Source organism: Myotis myotis, unplaced genomic scaffold (assembly GCF_014108235.1).
Source record: "Myotis myotis isolate mMyoMyo1 unplaced genomic scaffold, mMyoMyo1.p scaffold_m19_p_14, whole genome shotgun sequence".
Taxonomy (NCBI): domain Eukaryota; kingdom Metazoa; phylum Chordata; class Mammalia; order Chiroptera; family Vespertilionidae; genus Myotis; species Myotis myotis.
In genome coordinates this window covers 44498839-44518574 of record NW_023416318.1, presented here as the reverse complement: position 1 = coordinate 44518574, position 19736 = coordinate 44498839, and the positions used below count along the sequence as shown (strand labels likewise).

The 19736-nt window shown below is 43.2% G+C and overlaps 1 protein-coding gene and 1 long non-coding RNA gene across 3 annotated transcripts in view; one reads left to right on the top strand and one right to left on the bottom strand.

Annotated features, from left to right (window-relative positions):
- Positions 1-7380: 7380 nt before the first annotated feature.
- Positions 7381-14026, bottom strand: LOC118669212. Its single transcript, XR_004971913.1, has 3 exons — positions 12832-14026; positions 11288-11372; positions 7381-7550 (listed from the first exon to the last, which is right to left on the bottom strand). It is a non-coding gene; the product is annotated as an uncharacterized LOC118669212 (long non-coding RNA).
- Positions 14027-14130: 104 nt separating this feature from the next.
- Positions 14131-19736, top strand: part of RAB10 (RAB10, member RAS oncogene family) — a 47866-nt gene continuing 42260 nt past the window's right edge. Inside the window, exon 1 of one of the 2 annotated variants that reach the window (XM_036335135.1) lies at positions 14131-14793. In XM_036335135.1, coding sequence (XP_036191028.1) covers positions 14667-14793 — 127 coding nt within the window. In that variant the 5' untranslated portion in view covers positions 14131-14666. The remainder of the gene's footprint in view (positions 14794-19736) is intronic. The other variant, XM_036335134.1, reaches the window with a different exon arrangement.

The following is a 19736-nucleotide window of genomic DNA, read 5'->3' as shown; positions in this document are numbered from 1 at the left end:
AGGGACAAACTATAGTGAGTTATTGTTGATGCTATACATGTCCAAATTGGATTTTTTAAAGCATGTGATCTTTGGGTGTTTTGGAAAAGAAAGATGAATACTTGGAACCAATTTCAATTCACTTAGAACAAATGGATCAAACTCTTAACTAAACAAATAGATTGCAAAAGTGGCAGGAAAGGATAATGCTTGAAATTTGGCATTTCTATTTTTGCAAGGAGCTAGACAAGTCTTTCATGTTATCCTTGTAAACAAAGACTGGATAACTGAGGTAGGTGGAGTCATGGTTCATTGATCAGCCATTTCCAAAGAGGACTGACTGATGGATCAACCTTGTGGATCTTGGTGAGGCACAGAGATCTGTTCTTAGTTCTGACCTGGTTGACCTGTTTATTAACTACTTAGATATAGGTACAGAAATCATACTTATTAGATGGAGGGAGAGTACAGGGCTAAGAGCAGTTAATATGCTGGATGACAGAGGCAAGATACAAAATAATTTTCATTTTGGGTAGTTTCAAACATTCACAAATGTGGACGTTATAGTATAAGAAACCTCATGTGCCAATCATCCAGCTTCAGCAATTTTCAACTCAGAGCTGATCTTGTTTCTTCTATACCCCCATGAACTTCCCTTCCATTATTTTAAGTTTGCTAAAAACAAACTCTAACACTATTATCACACCCAAAAAGAAACTTCAATCATTTCTTAGCATCATCAAATATCCAGTTCCAAATTTCCAATTGTCTCATTAATATAAATTTTGTATTTTTTTTTTGTTTAAATCAGGATCCAAACAAAACTCTCACATTGCAATTGGTTGATATATCATTAAGCTTCTTTCATTCTTTTTTAAATATATATTTTTACAGTGGGGCCTTGACTTACGAGTTTAATTCGTTCTGAGACTGTGCCCGTTAAGGAGTTCGTTAAGGAGCTTGTTAACTCAAATTACTCTATCAACTCAATGCAAAAAATCTGCAGAGAGACAGCTGGTATCTTAAAAAACTCGTTAGTCGGGACACTCGTAAGTCAAGGTCCCACTGTATTTATTTCAGAGAGGAAGGGAGAGGGAGAGGGAGAGGCAGAGGAAGAGGGAGAGAGAGAGAAACTTCAATGATGAGAGAGAATCATTGATCAGCTGCTCCTTGCATGCTCCCCACTGGGGATCGAGCCTGTGCCCTGACTGGGAATTGAACCATGACCTCTTGGTTCATAGGTCGACAATCACTGAGCTATGCCAGTCAGACTCTTTCATTCTAAAAGTTGTCCTCTTACACTTTTTCCCTTACACTTTATCTGCTAAAAAAACAAAATAGTAATCTTGATAACAAAGTGATATTTAGTAGAGATAAATAGATGTCATACTAAAGTTGAGCTTATAAAATCAGCTGTCACAGTACAAAATGACATCTGGGAGACACCTGCAGTTTGTGAATGAAGGTCTATAATTTCTAGTTGACCACAAACCTAAAAGAACAACATTAGGACATAGTTGCCAAAGTCCTATGACTTAGGTTACATAAACTCCAGGACATACGCACACCACGAGAAGTGGTGGTCTTTTCTACCATATCAGGTCAAACCATTCCTGGAGTATTGTCCTGATTGTGGCTCCCAATCCGATTTTCACAGGAACTGAAAAACTGGCATGCTTACACAAAGCCCTGATCCTGGGAAGAGAGCTGTAACACCCTTCCCTTGGCCAGGGAGCTATTTGGGGAGAAGGGAGGAGCTAGCTGTCTATTTGGGTCCAGGTTTCAATTTTGGTCAAGGGCACCTACCTTGGTTGCAGGCTCCTCCCTGGCCTGGCCCATGGTTGGGGGCTCATGCAGGAGGCAACCTATCAATGTGTTTCTTTCACATTGATGTTTCTCTCTGTCTTTCCCTCTCTTTTCCACTCTTCCTAAAAATCAATGGAAAAATATCCTCGGGTGAGGAATAACAAAACAAAACAAAAGAAAAAGAATTGGGTCTCCATATTGCCCCAGCCCTAGTTGCTTCTGGACTTGAGTCTAGGGATAGAATCCTCCTCTACAGGAAGGTGAATGGTATCTTTATATTTTCTTCTGCTTTTCTCCTAAAGCAAATCCCAGAGTCACCCAGAAAAGGAAGATTCTCCTTGACAGATGGCAGGAGATGCTGGTACACAGCTTATCCTTTCTACCCAGGGACAGATTCCAGAGCCATTTCTACATCTCTAATCGCACGGAGGTGGTCTTTCAGCTCCCTTCAGAGCTAAAGTTCCAGGCATGAGCTTGCTGTTTTGGATGACAAGGGCAGTGCAAGGGTAGGAACTCAGGTGAGAGTAAGGGAGCAAGAAGCCAACGACTGAGGAAGATGCTGAGACAGGGCGGGGTTGGGCTGGCCCAACTGGTTCAGCCCAGCCTTGAAAGGGCAAGTCAGATCTGGCTGAGCAGTGGGGGCTGGGTGGGGAGTGGTGCTGATTCAGGGCCTGGCAAGTCAGGTGACAGCACAGGGACAGCTGTTGCCTGGGTGTTTTTAGAAAACTTTGGCTGCCAAAGACTCTTACAGGCTGCTTCTGCACCTACCTTCTCAGAAGCAGGCAGAGAAAATGAGGGCATCTTTAAAATAAGCTCTAGGCATGGGGAATTAATATCTGGCCATACTCTATTGATCCCTGCCATGATGTGTCTGGAAAACAGGAGCAGAAATTCGTCAAGAGGCCTCTGAATCCCCTTTGAATGTTCTGAAAATCACTAATCTGTTCCTCTTGGTCTTTTTAGGTACTTTGGGGAGGATTCGTGTAGAGAGGTTAAGAGAGCGAGCATTGAAGTCAGGAAGGTCTAGCATCTAAACCCAATCTTATTACTTATTTCTTGTATGACTTTGATCAAGTTTCCCAACTTAAAAGAAAACAAAACACATTTCTAATTATGGAAAATTTCAAATACATGCAAATTAGACACAATAGTATAATAAATTCCCATATACCCATTATCCAGCTTGTATAATTATCAACCCATGGTCAATCCTGTTTCATCTACATCTTACTTATCTCCCCTCCTTCCAATTATTTTGAACGAGATCCAAGGCATCATTTTATTCCACCCCTCTTAACTTTTTTTAAAATATATTTTTATTGAGTTAAGAGAGGAAGGAAGGAGAGATAGAAACATCAATGATGAGAGAAAAATCATTGATTGGCTGTCCTCTGCACACCCCACACTAGGGATGGAGCCTGCGACCTGGGCATGTGCCCTTACAGGGAACCAAACTGCGACCCCCTGGTTCATAGGTCAACCACTGAGCCATGCCTGCCAGGCGTCCCTCTTAACCTCTTTAAACTCTTGTTTCCTCATCTGAAAATGGGTATTATAGTAGTCCCTACCTCAAAGTATTAATGTGAGGTCATGCATATAAAGGGCCAGCACAATGCAGGAACTCAGTGAATGACAACTTATATTATTAGATAAAATATAAAAACAGGAAAAGTCTCTGCTACCTTCCCACCTCTCTGCCTGTGCTCCTCTTTCCTCCTGGTGACCCTCCCATCTGGCATCTGAGGACTCTCTCCTGTCAGCACGACAGGGGTAGGATGACCACCCAGTTCTCCAGGCCTCAGAATGGGCTGGGAGCATAGGACGCCCTAGTCCTGGGAGGGACTTAGAGGAGGTGGTGGAGACACAGGGAAGAGGACTTAGGAGAGAGACTGGCAGACAGTGGCCAAGACTGAGCAGGGGTGTGGCATGTCCAAGTGGTAAGGTCAGCAGAAGATGGGAAAGAGAAAGTGGACACGGTGGGAATACCAGGCAAAATTGAAGTTACATAGGAGTTCTACTGCAACACAAATACACTTTGGCAAATAGAAGCAGAAAATAAATTTATTGAAAGGCTGTTGGGAAGCTCTCAGAATTATTGGGAAGACTGGATAACCAGGCTGAAGTATTGGGGGGCAGAGACAGACCACAGATGCAGTCTGTTGAGGCCAGACAATGAGGCCATCACTGTCCCCACTGGAAACCAAGAGATTCTGCAGCCCGGAGCACAGCTATGGCCAGCACTGGACCTGGGATAGCATCCGGCTCTGGGGATTATATTATCAATTACAATATAACCTATCATATTATATTATATTATACACAGGAGCCCTGGAAACCCAGTGCTGCTGCCGTACCCTACTGCCCTCTCAGTACATGTTCCACGGTGCCTCCTCTTTTGTGTCCTTAACCCCTGTGTCAGGGTTTTAGGCTGGTGCATCAGACTGGTAGAGCCCAGCTCATGTCTCCACAGCCTAGATGTGTATTTAGGGGGACAATGTGAAGTGGGTACTGAGGAAGGGAATACAGTGGGAGGAGGGGTCTGCATACTGAAAATCTGTGGTGGAGTTTCCTAGTCAAAGGAAGGAAATTCAATGCTGGGCAGCCAAAGATCTGGAAAATGTTCATTACTCAAGGAGGTGAGTGAATATGGGTGAAGGCTGGGAGCCCGGCACTGGTAGGAACAAGGCAAAGAATCAGGATCTCCATTTGGCTGTCAGGGACACCAATGACCCAAGGCAGGACAAAAGGCAGTGGAACGCTGGATGCACGAGCTACATGGGCAAGGGCCGGGCTTCCTCTTGGGGGTATTTTGGACAACATAAATGGTTGCGCTCAGGTATTAATCTTGACGTGTCTAATTCAATTTGTATGTAGCATGAAGGCTTTTGACACCCTGAGCTTCTACCTCTTTCTGGCTCCAGGAAAGAGGTGGGGCAGCCTGTAAATAACTGGGTGCTTAGTCCAAAGAGCTGGAACCAGACAGGGCGGGGCAAGGGCTGACAGGTGACAGCTGAGAGCTGAGCACCAAGCTTCATGAACAGACAATTCCATGAAGTCTGAGCTTCCATAATCAAATCAATGTGATCAAACAAATCTGTCACAAATTTTTAAATTTGCATAACTATGTTATGTTACGTTGCAATTAGGCATAAAAGCAGACAAGTTAGAATCTGTATTCTTTTTATCAAACCAAATCAAATATTTAGTTTTTTTCTCACTTTGCTATTAATCTGACATATGTAAGGCACATCAATATAAATTTCCTCTATCTCCATGTACTATTTAATCCCTTCCTCACTTTTGTTTTGTTTAAAAATTTAGATCTGGGAGGCAGAAAGAGCAATGAATTAACCATCCTCGCTTCTTAGCACACTAACCACTGACATTTTTAATCTGTGCGAGGTCCTGCTCATTTTATCTCATTTAATATTTTTCCCTTTCCCCCTTCTCATTGCCCTCCCTCTCCACAGGTTCCTGCTCCAATGTACTTGATGTATGTTATTAAATATATATGAAACCTCATAAAGTACAGTTTTGTATGTTTTTAATTTACATGAATGGCATTGTACTATAAACCATTTTGTTTTTGTTTTGTTTGTCTTTTTAATATATTTTTATTGATTTCAGAGAGGAAGGAAGAGGGAGAGATAGAAACATCAATGATATGAGAGAATCATTGATCGGCTGCCTCCTGCATGCCCCACACTGGGGATTGAGCCTGCAACCCGGGCATGTGCCCTTGACCAGAATCGAACCTGGGACCCCTCAGTCTGCAGGCTGACGCTCCATCCACCTAGCCAAAGCAGCTAGGGCTGTTTTTGTTTTTTTTTGTTTCAGTTCTCCATGTTGCTGTATGTGCAGCTGGTTACTAGCTTATTACTATTATACAGTACTAGAGGCCCGATGCACGAAGATTCGTGCAAGAATGGGCCTTCCTTCCCCTGGCTGCCAGCACTGCCTTCCCTCTGGCTGGAGCCACCTCTCCGCCTTCCCACGCTGCCCAGAGGCCCCAAGTGGCTGGGGCAGTGCAGAACACCTGTGTCATTGCCATGGCAACGATGCAAGCCTCCTGCCCTGCCCCTGGCCACTAGGTGCCTGTGTATGCAAATTAACCTGCCATCTTTGTTGGGTTAATTTGCATAGTCACTCCTGATTGGCTGGTGGACGTCACAAAGGTATGGCCAATTTGCATCTTTCTCTTTTATTAGTGTAGATTTTATAGTATGTGGGCTAAGCCATGGACAGGGATGCTATAGGCTCAATTTTCTGTACAATAGAGGATGTTCTTACACGGTAGATGGTAGATACTAGAATGCTGACCCAAACCCTCCCCAAGCCTAATCTTACACTTTAGAATTGACTCTGAACTCATTAGACCAGTTTCTTTCCTCTAAATGTCCTGAACTGATCACCAGAATTTGGCCTGTTTCTGTGAGGAACTAGGAAGACATTGTTTTTTGCTTTGCTTGTTTGCTAATTTATTAGAAAACTGAAGTGATAACAACCTTGGCTTGGGTCTGAGTTGCCCTATTAGCCAATTTTCAAACCCAAGCTGACCTTTTGGGACCTGGACTAACCAATATGCATCTACCACCTTTTATTTACTTATGCCCCTGGTAACAGAGGCTTAGGTGGATTTCAACATCTAGCTGCCACAATCAAAGCCATGATGAGAATTTCTCTTGGACACACCCAGGAGTGGTATTGTTGGGTCACAGGCATGCACATCCTTTATTAAATATTGGCTGATTACTGTGCAGAATAGCTGGACCAGATTGTACTCCTACCATCTACGCATGAGAGTTCAATCTCTCTACATCCTCACCAACACTTGGTATATCCATCTTTCTAATTTTTTATACTCTAATGGGCAGAAAATACTATCTTAATGTTGTTTTAAGTTAAATTTATCTAATTACAAATAAGTTTGAATATTTCTTCATATATTTTTCTTATACTTCTGTAAGTTGCCAATCCTTTCTTTTGTCTATTTTAATTTGTATATGTAAGATGTAATTTTTATCATAATTTATTGGAAAGTTTTAGTAACTTAAAGAATGGTTACAATGTAAGCTTGATCTGGGAGGTGGTTTCTTCTCAATCAGGGATTACATCGCCTCAATCTTAGGGAGTATCCCAATTGGCCCTTATTTCTATAACCTACTAATGTTAGCCTGATCCAGGCATTTCCACAGGGTTAAGTCCTCAATTCTAGCACAGTGCTCAATTATGCATGCCACATTCCAAGAGGGTCATATGCAAACCAGAATGGTGTGCTGTCTTATATGAAGGAAGTTCACTTGGAGCAATTTAGAGGAAAATACCAATGCTATCTTCAACTAGTTGAAGAGCTACTACATGAATGTGGGAAAAGGTTTATTCTATGTTGCTTCAAAGGACAGAGTTAAAGCAAATGGGTGATGTGACAGGGAAGCATAGTGAGCAGTATAGGAACACCATTCTGTCAAAAGTCAGTCCTTTTCAAAATATATATATATATATATATATATATATATATTATTGATTTCAGAGAGGGAGGGAGATGAAGAGAGAGATAGAAACATCAATGATGAGAGAGAATCATCCTGCATACCTCACATTGGGGATTGAGCCCACATCCTGGGCATATGCCCTGACCAGGAATCAAACTGTGACCTCCTGGCTCATAGGTTGATGCTCAACCACTGAGCCACGCTGGCTGGGCAGAAGTCAGTCTCTTTGGCATCAGGAGGCTCACAAGCAGTATTCACAGAGGCTGGACAGGCCTGTGATTGGTTAGAGCATGAGCAGAAAATTAGTTAAGATGGCCTCCAAGATTTCTTCTAATGCAGAAGTAACTGATTCTAATTAATATTTATTGAGCCCCTATTACATGCAAGACAGGAGGCTAGGTGTTACAAGAGATACAACAGTAGTTCCTCAGATGGTTCACATCTTATAAGGCAGGTTCTCAACCTGTGGGTCACGACCCCTTTGGGGGTCGAATGACCCTTTCACAGGGGTCGCCTAAGACCATCGGAAAACACATATATAATTACATATTCTTTTTGTGATTAATCACTATGCTTTAATTATGTTCAATTTGTAACAATGAAATTGGGGATCACCACAACATGAGGAACTGTATTAAAGGGTCATGGCATTAGGAAGGTTGAGAACCACTGTTATAAGGGGAAGAAAACCAATGTTTAAGGAACTGCTAGTCTCACTGCCAGGTTCTTTGCATGAAATATTTTAATTTTCACCATAGCCTGTGCTGGTAGTTACTGATAACCTCACTTTCCAGATGAGGAAACTGAAGTTCGAGTAAGTAGTAATTATATAAGATGACCAGTTAAAATGAGCTACAACAGGGATTCAAGATAGAACAGGGATTCAACTGTGACTCCATTATATCATGCCATGAGTCTATATGTCATAAATGTAGTTTCATATTTCTTGGCTTCACACAGAGTTAAAGCATTTTCTTTTGTCATTGCCTTTTTAGGTCTGATGGATCTGTCTCTAGATCTTGACACTTGAAGGTACAGTTTTCTAGAGAAATAGCTAAAGCTGAATTAATTTCTGTTCCATTTGGGTTCCTTAAGCAGCCCTCTGTCCTCACTTTGTCAGGACTCCCCTGATCCTCAAATGGAAAAAGTTTTCTCAGTTCTTGTGCTGGTAATAACATTTCTGAACATTAACTAACGGCCAAAGACAGTGTCTTCTTTAATCCTCACTCAACCCTACAGTAATTTCTATCTTGTTTTCACTTTGCAGAATAGAAAACAGGTTCAGAGAGGTTAGGTAACTTACTCAAGGTCTCTATCTCACAAGAGACAGATGTGGAGCCCTAGGTTTACTCAACTCCAGGCCCATGTTTTAACCACTATGCTGAACCAATTGCTCCAACATAGGTGAGCTGGGATTGATCTGATGGAGTTGACGGTATGAAGTTTTCAGTGCGTGTGTTTGTGAGGTTCTGCTGCTGTTAGCCACTGAATTTCTTTCTTTTGGTCTCATTACTCCTTTTTTTTTTTTTTTTATGTTTTTATTGATTTCAGACAGGAAGGGAGAGGGAGAGAGAGATAGAAACATCAATGATGAGAGAGAATCATCGACTGGCTGCCTCCTGCATGCCCCACACTGGGGATCCAGCTCACAACCCAGGCATATGGTCAGACTGGGAATCAAACTGTGACCTCCGGGTTCATAGGTCAATGCTCAACCACTGAGCCGTGCCAGCCTGACTCATTACTTCTTTTGATGATACCTTTGAATCTTGGCAACTCAAGTCATTCCAATTCTTGCTTCTTCTAGCTTTAATCTTTCATTTCTCCTTCTCACCTATTCCTGTTCTTAGCTCAACTTTCTTTGACCATTTTTCTCCCAGTATGGCTTGCCACTTTGATCATTTATAAGTATTCTCACTTGTAATTTTTCTGCTTTCTTTTTCCTTATGGTGCAATTCATCACTCTTACCTCTTTTTTTTAATAAATATATTTTTATTGATTTCAGAGAGGAAGAGAGAGAGAGAGAGAGAGATAGAAACATCAATGATGAGAGAAAATCATTGCCGGCTGCCTCCTGCGTGTGCCCTATTGGGGATGGAGCCCACAACCCGAGCATATGCCCTTGACTGGAATCGAACCTGGGACCCTCCAGTCCACAGGCCGCCCGACGCTCTATCCACTGAGCCAAACCAGTTAGGGCTCATCACTCTTACCTCTTAATAATAATGGTAATCACTATATTTGCATAGTGTTTTATGCTATATAAAGCACATTAATTTGTATTATCTTGTTTAATTTTTGAATCAACCTCATGAAGTACTATATCCTTTCGACATATTAAGAAAATATGCTTAGTGAGGTTAAATGAATCATCCATTGTCACAGAGTTAGTCAGTAACAGAACAGGTTCGTGAGTACATTTTCTGCCTCCCAGCTTAGTGTTCATTCCACTATCACAATTGCTCTATTAGCCTTAACAGTATTTCTTATTCACAGAAATAAACTTTATCATCGAGTTGGGTGAGTTCTTCATATATTTTCTTAAATAAATGAATAAATAAATAAGTAAAACATTCCTCCAACAGTTTTATCTTTCCATTACTTTTGAATTTTCAACTTCCCCCCAACATTTTGAAAATTTCTCCAAGTTAGTATTGTTTTCTAGGAAACAAAACATGAATCTCTTTCTGAGTTTCATTTTCTTTTTCCTTCAATAAGCATGTTTTGATTTTCTAGTATATTTAAGGCAGTGTACAAAGTGATATATACAATAGTCACACCCCTCAATATTCCAATTTGAGAAAATAAGATATGCCCATAAGTATCTTTCATAAAATGTAGAAAATGTGTCATAAGATATGTCTAATTAGAGAGCAATAGGCAGAATATCCATAGGGCTATTCACCAAAATACTAATAGTGGTTATCTCTGGGGGTAGAAGTGTTTTCTATTTTTTAAATTTATTTTTTTTTATTTAAGTATTGTTGCTATACAATCTTATATTGATTATATTAGTTTCAGGTATACAAAATAGTGATTCGACATTTTTATACCTTACAATGTGATCACCCCATTAATTCTAGTAATCATTTGTCACTGTGTGAACTTATCACAATATTATTGACTATATTTCCCTTCTCCTTTGTACCCTCTCACCCTCCCTCCCTCTGGTAACTGTCCCTTTGGTTGGAGGTAGGAGTTTAATAATTACAAATTTTTGTTTTGCTTATTGGCAGGTTCTAAGTATCTAAGAATAAATATATATTACTTGTGAAATAAAAGGGGGAAACATAATTGATATCTAAAAGTGAGATACGATTTTCTGCGCAAGAGTGTTGGGAAGACAGGCTATGGTGAGGACATTTAAGCTGAAAACTGAAGAGATGTAGCTGGGGTGAGGAGAGTGCATTTTGTATAGAGAGAACCACATTAAATTAAGCATGAAATCAAGCAGATATATAGTAACTGTGAAAAAGAGGACTAGTTCATCTTGTCTGGAGACTAGTGTGTGAAAGCTAGGATAGGAAATAAAGCTCATTGGCTAGGGCCTGAAGCCCCTTAAGTGCCAACTGAGGAGGCCAACACTGAGGTATCCCTGGAGGAGACTAGCACAAACACATCAGGTGGGCTGGGGAAGGCTCAAGGGGCAAAAATTCTCTAACAGGAGGTATGACTAAATCAAGATATGCAGACAGAGCAGGATACTGGCAGGCTATGGTGATATGAAAAGTTGCAGCCTCTTGGCAATCAGCAGTTAGTATCTCATGGAAGTCCCTGGGAGATGATTGGGAATACGGACATAGCAAATAGGCAGTATATAAAGAGGCTAAGTCCCTGAGGTTTTATAGCAACGTGATGACATAGCAGTGGGGCTACCATTCAAAGGAAGACTCCATTCTTAAGAAGAACAGAGAGAGCAAGGGGCAGAGAGATTAAGGAGGAAGAAATCAGGTACAGAGACTGGAAAATATACACAGGAAGAGGGATAAAGATGACCCAGAGTCAATACCTCTTGAGGCAGAGATTTCTTATAAAGCAGGTCCTGAGAGTTGATGCTGAAGATTGGAACTATGAGCCAGCCAGCTGTGCGTTTTCTAGAAAAATATAGAAATAACACCTTAATACTATAAACATATAAATATACCAATTTTCTTTCTTGGCTTTGCAAATATTTGGACTAGATTTTTTGCAGAGCAATTTTGAAAAAGGCATAAACCCTAAGCTAGTACTAAATTGGCACTTTCTTTCATTTAATTTGAAACTTTTTCAAATATTACTTCACAACTCTAGGTTTACCTTTTAGGCCTACATAGATCCCCATTTTATTCTTTTTTTCAAGAGTCAGGGGATCTTCCATGCCTGATCACTCCAGCTGCCTTCAGTGGTAGATATGGCTCGGGGCTTAGGCCTCACTCCAGCAAAAGGTTTAATTAACTGTAGAGAAGCCAAACATTAAGTATTGGCAGAGCCTTCCAAGTCTCACTTTCAGGCAATATGGTGTCCTGTGGAGGTTTGCTTCTCCTTCCCCTTGCCCATATAGTGTTGGCTCTGCCACTAACAGTATGATTTCTGACAAGTCCCTAACCTCTCTGAGCCTTAGACTCATCTGTAAATTACAAGCACAAGTTAAATTATGATTTATAAGATATGACAGCCCTAAAATTCTAAGATCCTAATTCAATAATAAATAAATTTTATTAAGAAGTATAATTCTTTTAAAAAATATTTTTATTGATTTCAGAGAGGAAGGGAGAGGGAGAGAGGCAGAAACATCAATGATGGGAGTGAATCATTGATCGGCTGTCTCCTGCACCAATTGAGCCCGCAATATGGGCATGTGCCCCAACGGAGAATTGAACCATGATATCCTGGTTCATAGGTTGGTGCTCAATCACTGAGCCTCGCCGACTGGGTGATAATTGTTTCTTAAAGTTTGGAGTCAATGGAGAAAAGGCTCTAATTAATGAAACTGCTGAAAACACGGTATAAAGAATGCTTTTTAAAAGTTTTTCGTTTTTGCCTGCCCATTACCCCCCAAATTTATATAGGAAAATTAATTAGGCTCTCTACATTTAAAAACCATAACAATTCTAAAATGCTTTACAACACTGTGGCTTGAGTTAATAGAACTTATTTTGAAAGAATCAAGCTAACAAGATATTCCTGAGGTGCTCAGGGTTGATTCTGAGTTGATAATAAAACTGAGAAGCACCGACCATCGCTCATTTTGTGATTCCCATAGCTCGCCTATTTTAGAATTGTTGGCCTTATCATAATAAGACATTCCCAGTTGAAAGAAAGGACGTTTCGATGACAAGACTAAAAAGAGCAAGCATAGAAACAAACTGAAGAGCAAGATGTACTAGAGAAGACAAGCATCTTTAGTAATGAAGCTTAAGGGGTCATTTTGAAGGAAGAACGCAAAACAAGTCTTTAAAGAATGGGTGACTGAGATATGATTAATCCCTTGAAGGACTAATTTTAGTTACATATTAAATACACAAACATTTTGGTGGTGGGGGTGTGTGTGTGTAAAAACGTAGTTCTCAATACCGTTTCTTGCTATCAGATGTCTTCGTTTTCCCCTGTGTCAGGTGGAACCAGCCCAGGTTCAACTACTCTGCCATCCTAGCTGTGCTTTGGAGCCATGAAGCACACGGATACTGGTAGGGCAGGAGTGACGATTGATTGATTGATTGATTGATTGATTTCAGAGAGGAAGGGAGGAGAGAGAAACATGAATGATAAGAGAATCATTGGTCGGCTGCCTCCTGCACGCCCCACAAGCGATCAAGCCCACACCTCGGGCATGTGCCCTGACCAGGAATCCAACCCTGACCTCCTGGTTCATAGGTCCAGGCCCAACCACTGAGCCACGCCGGCCTGGGCTGGAGCATGAATATTTAAATTACAGAAAGGAGGAAGAGTAAAGGGTAGTCGTTATAAATAAGACTGATGGGAGAGAGGAAGGATGTAAGGCGTATGGAAAGAAAGTGCAAGAAGAGACCGTGTGGGGTTGGGGTTGGCTTCGCTATGCTCCAGTTTTGGACACCGGCGGCTCGATTTTGGCGGGAGGGAGGGGACCTGCCTGCTCGGTACAGCGCCCTTGGGCTCTCCGTATTCTAAGTGGACGCCCAGGCCCGGAGCGGGTTCTCCATGGACAGCACCGCGCCGAAGGTTCCACGTGGTGGGCGGGTTCTCCCGGCGCCCGGGTGTCCCTCAGCCTTCCACGCCTCGCCCTGGAGGATGACATCATGCCAGCCAGAGCAGCGTGGCCAGCTTTTCCATGTCAAAGCTCTCGAACGCCAACTCCTGCTCCTTAAGTCAAACGGGATGTAGCTTTAACGTTCCCCCTGTCACGACTAGCCCACCACGGAGGGCACGCCAGGATGCGCTGCGTGTCAGCCAAGTATTAAATGACCGAGGCGCCGCGTTTACGAGGTTCAGCTACACAGGAACCCAGGGCCACCAAGCCGGCCGCCGCGCCAAAAGCAGCTCGACACCCGGTGACACACAGCCCGGGGCATCCTCCTCGCAGCGGGCAGGGCGAGCCCGGGAGGGAGAAGGGGGTGAAGGGGCTACGCCAGCCGACCGCGCCTGCGCAGTTACTACGCAGCGCCACCCGCGCGGGGCGTGCTCGTGCCGCCGCGCACCCTATCAGGCGGCCGCAGGGAGCGCGCCCGCGGCCTCGCCCTCTCTCGCCCCGCCCCTCTCGTCTCCGTCGGGCCTGAGGCTGAGGCTCGGAGACCCAGCGCTCCGCCCCCCGCCCCGGCTGCCCCCACAGCCCCTGGCGCGCGTGCGCAGAGGCGGCCCGCAGGACGAGGGCGCGAGGGAAGGGCGGGCCTACGTCCCTGCGTGAGTCAGGCAGCGCGCACGCCGGCGTGAGAGGGCACGGGGAAAAGGTGGCTCTGGCCGGGCGGCTCGGCTTCCTGTGGCTATGTAGCTGAGCTCTCGGCTCGGGGTCCTCCTTGGCTGCCATCGCCGTGCCCTAGCGCGGAGTTTCGGCTCGGGAGAGAGACTGTCTTCACGCCCTCCGCGCTCCCTCGACGGCCGAGCTCGCTGGCTCGCCCGTGGGAGCGTCCCGGCCGAGCAGCCCTGAGGGGGGAGGGGAGGCCATTTTGTCCCGACCGACTCCCCGGAACCGGGCAGAGCGGCTTGGGAGAGGCTGCGAAGCCGCGGTCGCCGCCCTCGGAAGCGCCGAACGCCGCCACCGTCGGTGCTTCCTCGACGAGGCCGTTCGGAGGTCGCCCGCGCCCTCTCGAGCCCTCCTTTTTTCCCACGCTTCCCCGGTGCTCCGGCCTGAGGACACCCGAGCGAGGAGTTGGCCCTAGTGAGAGGGACCGATCCCTGGGGGCCGCCCGCGGCGAGCGCCGGAGCCGCTCCTCCCAATGGCGAAGAAGACGTACGACCTGCTTTTCAAGCTGCTCCTGATCGGGGACTCGGGCGTGGGGAAGACCTGCGTCCTTTTCCGCTTTTCGGACGATGCCTTCAATACCACCTTTATTTCCACCATAGGTAAGACCCGTGGGAGGACGGCGTGTGGCCTGCGTGGCTGCAAACCGTTTCTTTTTTCACTCCGGACATCTTGCTTCCCGGAATAGACGCCTTTGTTTCAGTGATTCCCATCCCGGGCGACAGACCCAAGTTACTGTGTTTGAATCGGCATCGAGCTCCCCGGGGCGGGGTCTCCCCGTGGCTTTCTGTCCGGCCTCCTGCGTCCGCGTCTCCCTTTCTGCTCGCTCGGTGCCCGTTGGTACAAAATGGGCAGCTCCCACAGGTTACTGTGCCTTTAAGCGACCGGACTGGCCTTTTCCATACCCATGTGGCCTTCCCAGATGTCGGTGTCGGTACGGGCTGGATTTTAGTGGTGGCGTTGGGAGCGGCCAGTGGTGGTCATTTGGCAAAGGCCTGGTCTGTACTTCAGGGTAAAGAGAAGATTCCATATGGCCATGACTTCGAGTAAACTTGAGGGTTGGTGGGAGGAATCGCTAAAGCTTTAGGGGAGAGGGGAGAGGGGAGCTGGGCCTCAGGTGACCGATTCATTGATGTGTCAAACAATCAGAGGCTCGCGGTGCTTGGGGTGGGACCCTGGCCTGCCGGCCTCCACTGAGCTTTCCGGGACGACGGCAGAGCAGCAGTCTCAGGGGAGGGGATCTGCTTTCTCTCTCTCTCTCTCTCTCTCTCTCTCTCTCTCTCTCCCTCTCTCCCCCAAAAGTTTCTGTTTGACTTGACGCTAGAACTTGCAGGTCAGTATTTTGCCAGTCATAGCCCTAGAGGGCTTCCCATGTACTTTCACCTCATGTTTCAGAATTACTGTGATTCTGAAGATGGACCCTTTTTTTTTTTTAAATCGGTTCCCCGTTGAGGAAAAGAAAAGGGAAGGCTCTAGGAAAGTCCCTGTTGACCCTGGTGGGAACAGTTAGTGGCATTCACACAAATTGTGTGGAATGGATTGTGTGCGAATCCCGCCCCCTGTAAATACCTTAAAGGACACCTGGTTGCTTCTGTCCCTTGAAGGCCCGCACTCAGTCTTGGGACAGTGCAGTGAAACTCCTTTTTGGTTTTTTGTGTTTTTTTATTTTTTATTTTTATTTTTTTAGTGTAACTAGATTTATGTTTAGACGATTTTTAAAAGTAACTGCAGTCTTCTTTGAACTCGGGAAATTATCAAGCTTAAGCTGATTTCATACAATTTATAGCATTATTGAAGTTGATTTGTATCTCTTATGACATATATATCAGCTACTTAATTCATTCTCATAAGTTGTATTGACATTGAATTGAGCAAGTGATCATTTAAAATAGATTTTTATTTAGTTCCCCTTTTTTTGGAGGGGGAGTGACAGCCTAATAATTGTTTCCTGAGTATTTTACTGTTCTCTTGACCTCTCATAAATTTAGTGAAACTTAGAACTTGTGTCTGCCTGTGGGTTAGCACTCCTACCACTAAGATTACTTTTAATATTCCACTTCAGTTGTAGCTGGGTGAGTTAGGTGATTAGATAGTCAAGCAAACATTTATCGAGTACGTAATGCTGGGCACTGTTGTAGGCACTGCTGATAAGTGATGATAAGAGACCCCTTTAGGGGCAGTCTAGTGAGGACAGCCACATTGGAGTGTGCAAAGTGCTACATTAGGGGTAAGCATAGAAAGGAGGGGTGACTAGCCTCAATTGTGGAAAGTCTGTGTTGGCGTGCATGGAGATGATGTTAAAACAGCCGTGGGCAAACTACGGCCCGCGGGCCGGATCCGGCCCGTTTGAAATGAATAAAACTAAAAAAAAAAAAAAAAAGACCATACCCTTTTATGTAATGATGTTTACTTTGAATCTATATTAGTTCACACAAACACTCCATCCATGCTTTTGTTCCGGCCCTCCGGTCCAGTTTAAGAACCCATTGTGGCCCTCGAGTCAAAAAGTTTGCCCACCCCTGGGAAGCCTCCTGGCTGGGACGCTCAGTTGGTTAGAGCGTCATCCCCATATGCCAACGTTGCAGGCTTGATCCCCGGGCAGGACACATGCAAGAGACAACCAGTGAATGCATAAATGGGTGGAACAACAAATCGATGTCTGTCTCTGTCTATCTCTCAATTCCTCGTTTTCTCTAAAATAAAATAAAGCCTGAATGACAGATAGGAATTGGACTAGAGGGGTGGGATAGAGCCTTTCTGGGAAAGGGATGGTAGAAGAAACCTGTAGTAAGATCAGGGATTTAATTCATGTGATCAACTTTAACCTGCCATTGAAAAGGGTGGGGTGGAGAGCAGGAAACAAAGCATTAACTCCAACTACTCCACTCTTTTTTGTAATGGGTGCACACTCCACTAAAACATAATCCTGTAAGATAATGACATAATGTTTTTGTGTAGTCCTTTTACGTGGGAAAATATGTGATGGTTTTGGATAAAGCCTGCTGGGTTGGAATTGTTTGGCAGGTTAATGGGACTTTGGCACTTTGGCAAGTTACTTAATCTCTCTGTTTCAGTTTCTTCTTTAGTGTTATGATAGTATCTACCGCATAGGATAGTTATGAGGGTTTTATGGGTCAATGTGAGTAAAGCGCCTAGCACGGTGCCAGGCACACTAAGGGCACAGTACATATTAGCTATATATAGAATATGTGACCCTTCTGCTGCTCAAGGGTGGCAGAACAAATTACTTTATGGATTGAATGTCCTACACAAGTGGCCACCCTCATATTTGCGAGTGCTCTGCTAAACAATTTCACTTTAGATTCTGAGACTTTTGCATTTTGATATAAAAATGTTTGATATGTTTGATTATTTTTATATGGTTTGTTGAACAGTATAAGTTAGAAATGAATAAATAAATAAGTATAAAATTCTGAGTACAGTTCTAACATGTATTAGCTCTGTGTGCAGGTTTAGAAGTCTATATTGTCTTAATCTAGTGCTGTCCAAAAGGAAAAAAAAATGTGAGCTACAAAGATATTATTTTTTAGTAGCCACATTAAAAAAGTAAAAGATGCTCTGGCTGGTGGTTAGAGCTCAGGTTCGGTCTCTGTTCCCAGTCAAGGGCACACATCTGGGTTGCAGGTTCAAGCCTTTGGGGAGTGAAGCATGTGGAAGTCAACCAGTTGATTTGTCTCTTTCATATAGATGTTTCTCCCTCTCCCTCCCTTACTCCCTCACTCCCTCCCTCATTCCCTCCTTCCCACCCCCCCATCCTTCCCTTCCACTTTCTCTAAAAATCAATGGAAAAAATATTCTCAGGTGAAGATTAACCAAAAAAAAAGTAAAAGAAGAATTTAATAATATATTTTTGCTTACTTTATTCAAAATGTTTTATTATGTAATTAATATTAAAAATTTTTGCGATATTTTACATTCTTTTTCTCCAGTGTGTATGTTATACTTACAGCTCATTTTTTAAAAAGTATATTTTTATTGATTTCAGAGAGGAAGGGAGAGGGAAGGATAGATAGAAACATCAATGATGAGAGGGAATTATTGATCAGCTGCCTCCTGCATGCCCCCTACTAGGGATAGAGCCCGCAACCCGGGCATATGCCCTTGACCGGAATTGAACCCCGGACACTTCAGTCCGCAGGCCGATGCTCTATCCACTGAGCAAAACCAGCTAGGGCACTTACAGCTCATTTTAATTTAGGCATATTTTAAGTGTGGCAGTTGGCTACCATATTGGACAGTGCATGTCTATATAGTTTGTCTAAACTAGCCAATTGTCTAATGTGTAGATAACTAGAAATACTTTGAATATACACTACTTTTAGGACATTTAAAATTTTATCAGTTGACTAGGAGTTTTTTTCTGTTTCATTTTGCTTTTTTAAAAAAAAAAATCTAAAAGATCCTCTAATTATAAATGATAGTGAAATTTGAGTTGTCCCCTGATAGTGAAAACCTCCTGAAGTTTGAATAGAAGTTGTTATCTTGCAGGTTCAGAGGGGCCAAACTGTCGATATAAAGAAAGCCACCATTTTTTTCAGGCACAGCCATTTCAGTTACTTATTGGTTATTGATTCTTGGAAGAAATAATTTTTATAGGCTTATGGTGCTTGCTTACAGTGCTCACAAAGACTACTGTATTTAAATTTTTCTGTGTACTTTCAGTTTCCACACATCTATATGAGAAATTACGTATGATGCTCATAAGATTTATTGCAGATGATTGCAAAAAATAAAATTACTGGTATGTTCCACACTCACTAATTTCAAACTGAATAGAAGGACAGTAGAAACTCCACAAGGGCAGAGATCTTTGTTTTCTTTTTTTGCTGATAGATGTTAAGCACCTAGAAGAGTCCTTGCATTTCATGGGTTCGTGATAAATAATGATTGAAAACAGGCAGACAGGTAGTACAAGCAGGATTCTCTAATACAGAATTGGGGCTCGTTTTATTTTAATATTTTCCTGTCTACCTACTTCCTGAGTATTATATATGTGATGTAGATTGGGATCAGATTTTACTTAAGAATATCAGCTGTTTGGCTAATAGAGTAATTTTAGGGTAAAACTGGTCTTGGAAATTCAAAGATTGAGAAGTATTTGCTAAACAGAGTTACTGGTTTTAAATGAGCAGATTTCAGTGGTTGATCTGACCATAACCCTCTTGGCAGTAAAGCTCAGGAAAGCATTATCCTATAGTGATAATGGCAATTACATAGACTATGTAGAAATTTTTGGTGGGCTGTTTTACTGAATGTATACCTTTTGGTATTGTTATTCCTCCCACCTCTAGATTATTATTACTTTTTTAAAATGTATATATTTTTATTGATTTCAGAGAGGAAGGGAGAGAGAGAAAGTGATAGAAAAGAGACATCAATGATGACAGAATCATTGATAGGCTGCCTCCTGTATGCCCCCTACTAGGGATGGAGCCTGCAATCCAGGCATGTGCCCTGACCAGGAATCAAACCGTGACCTCCTGTTTCATAGGTCAACACTCAACCACTGAGCTGTACTGGCCAA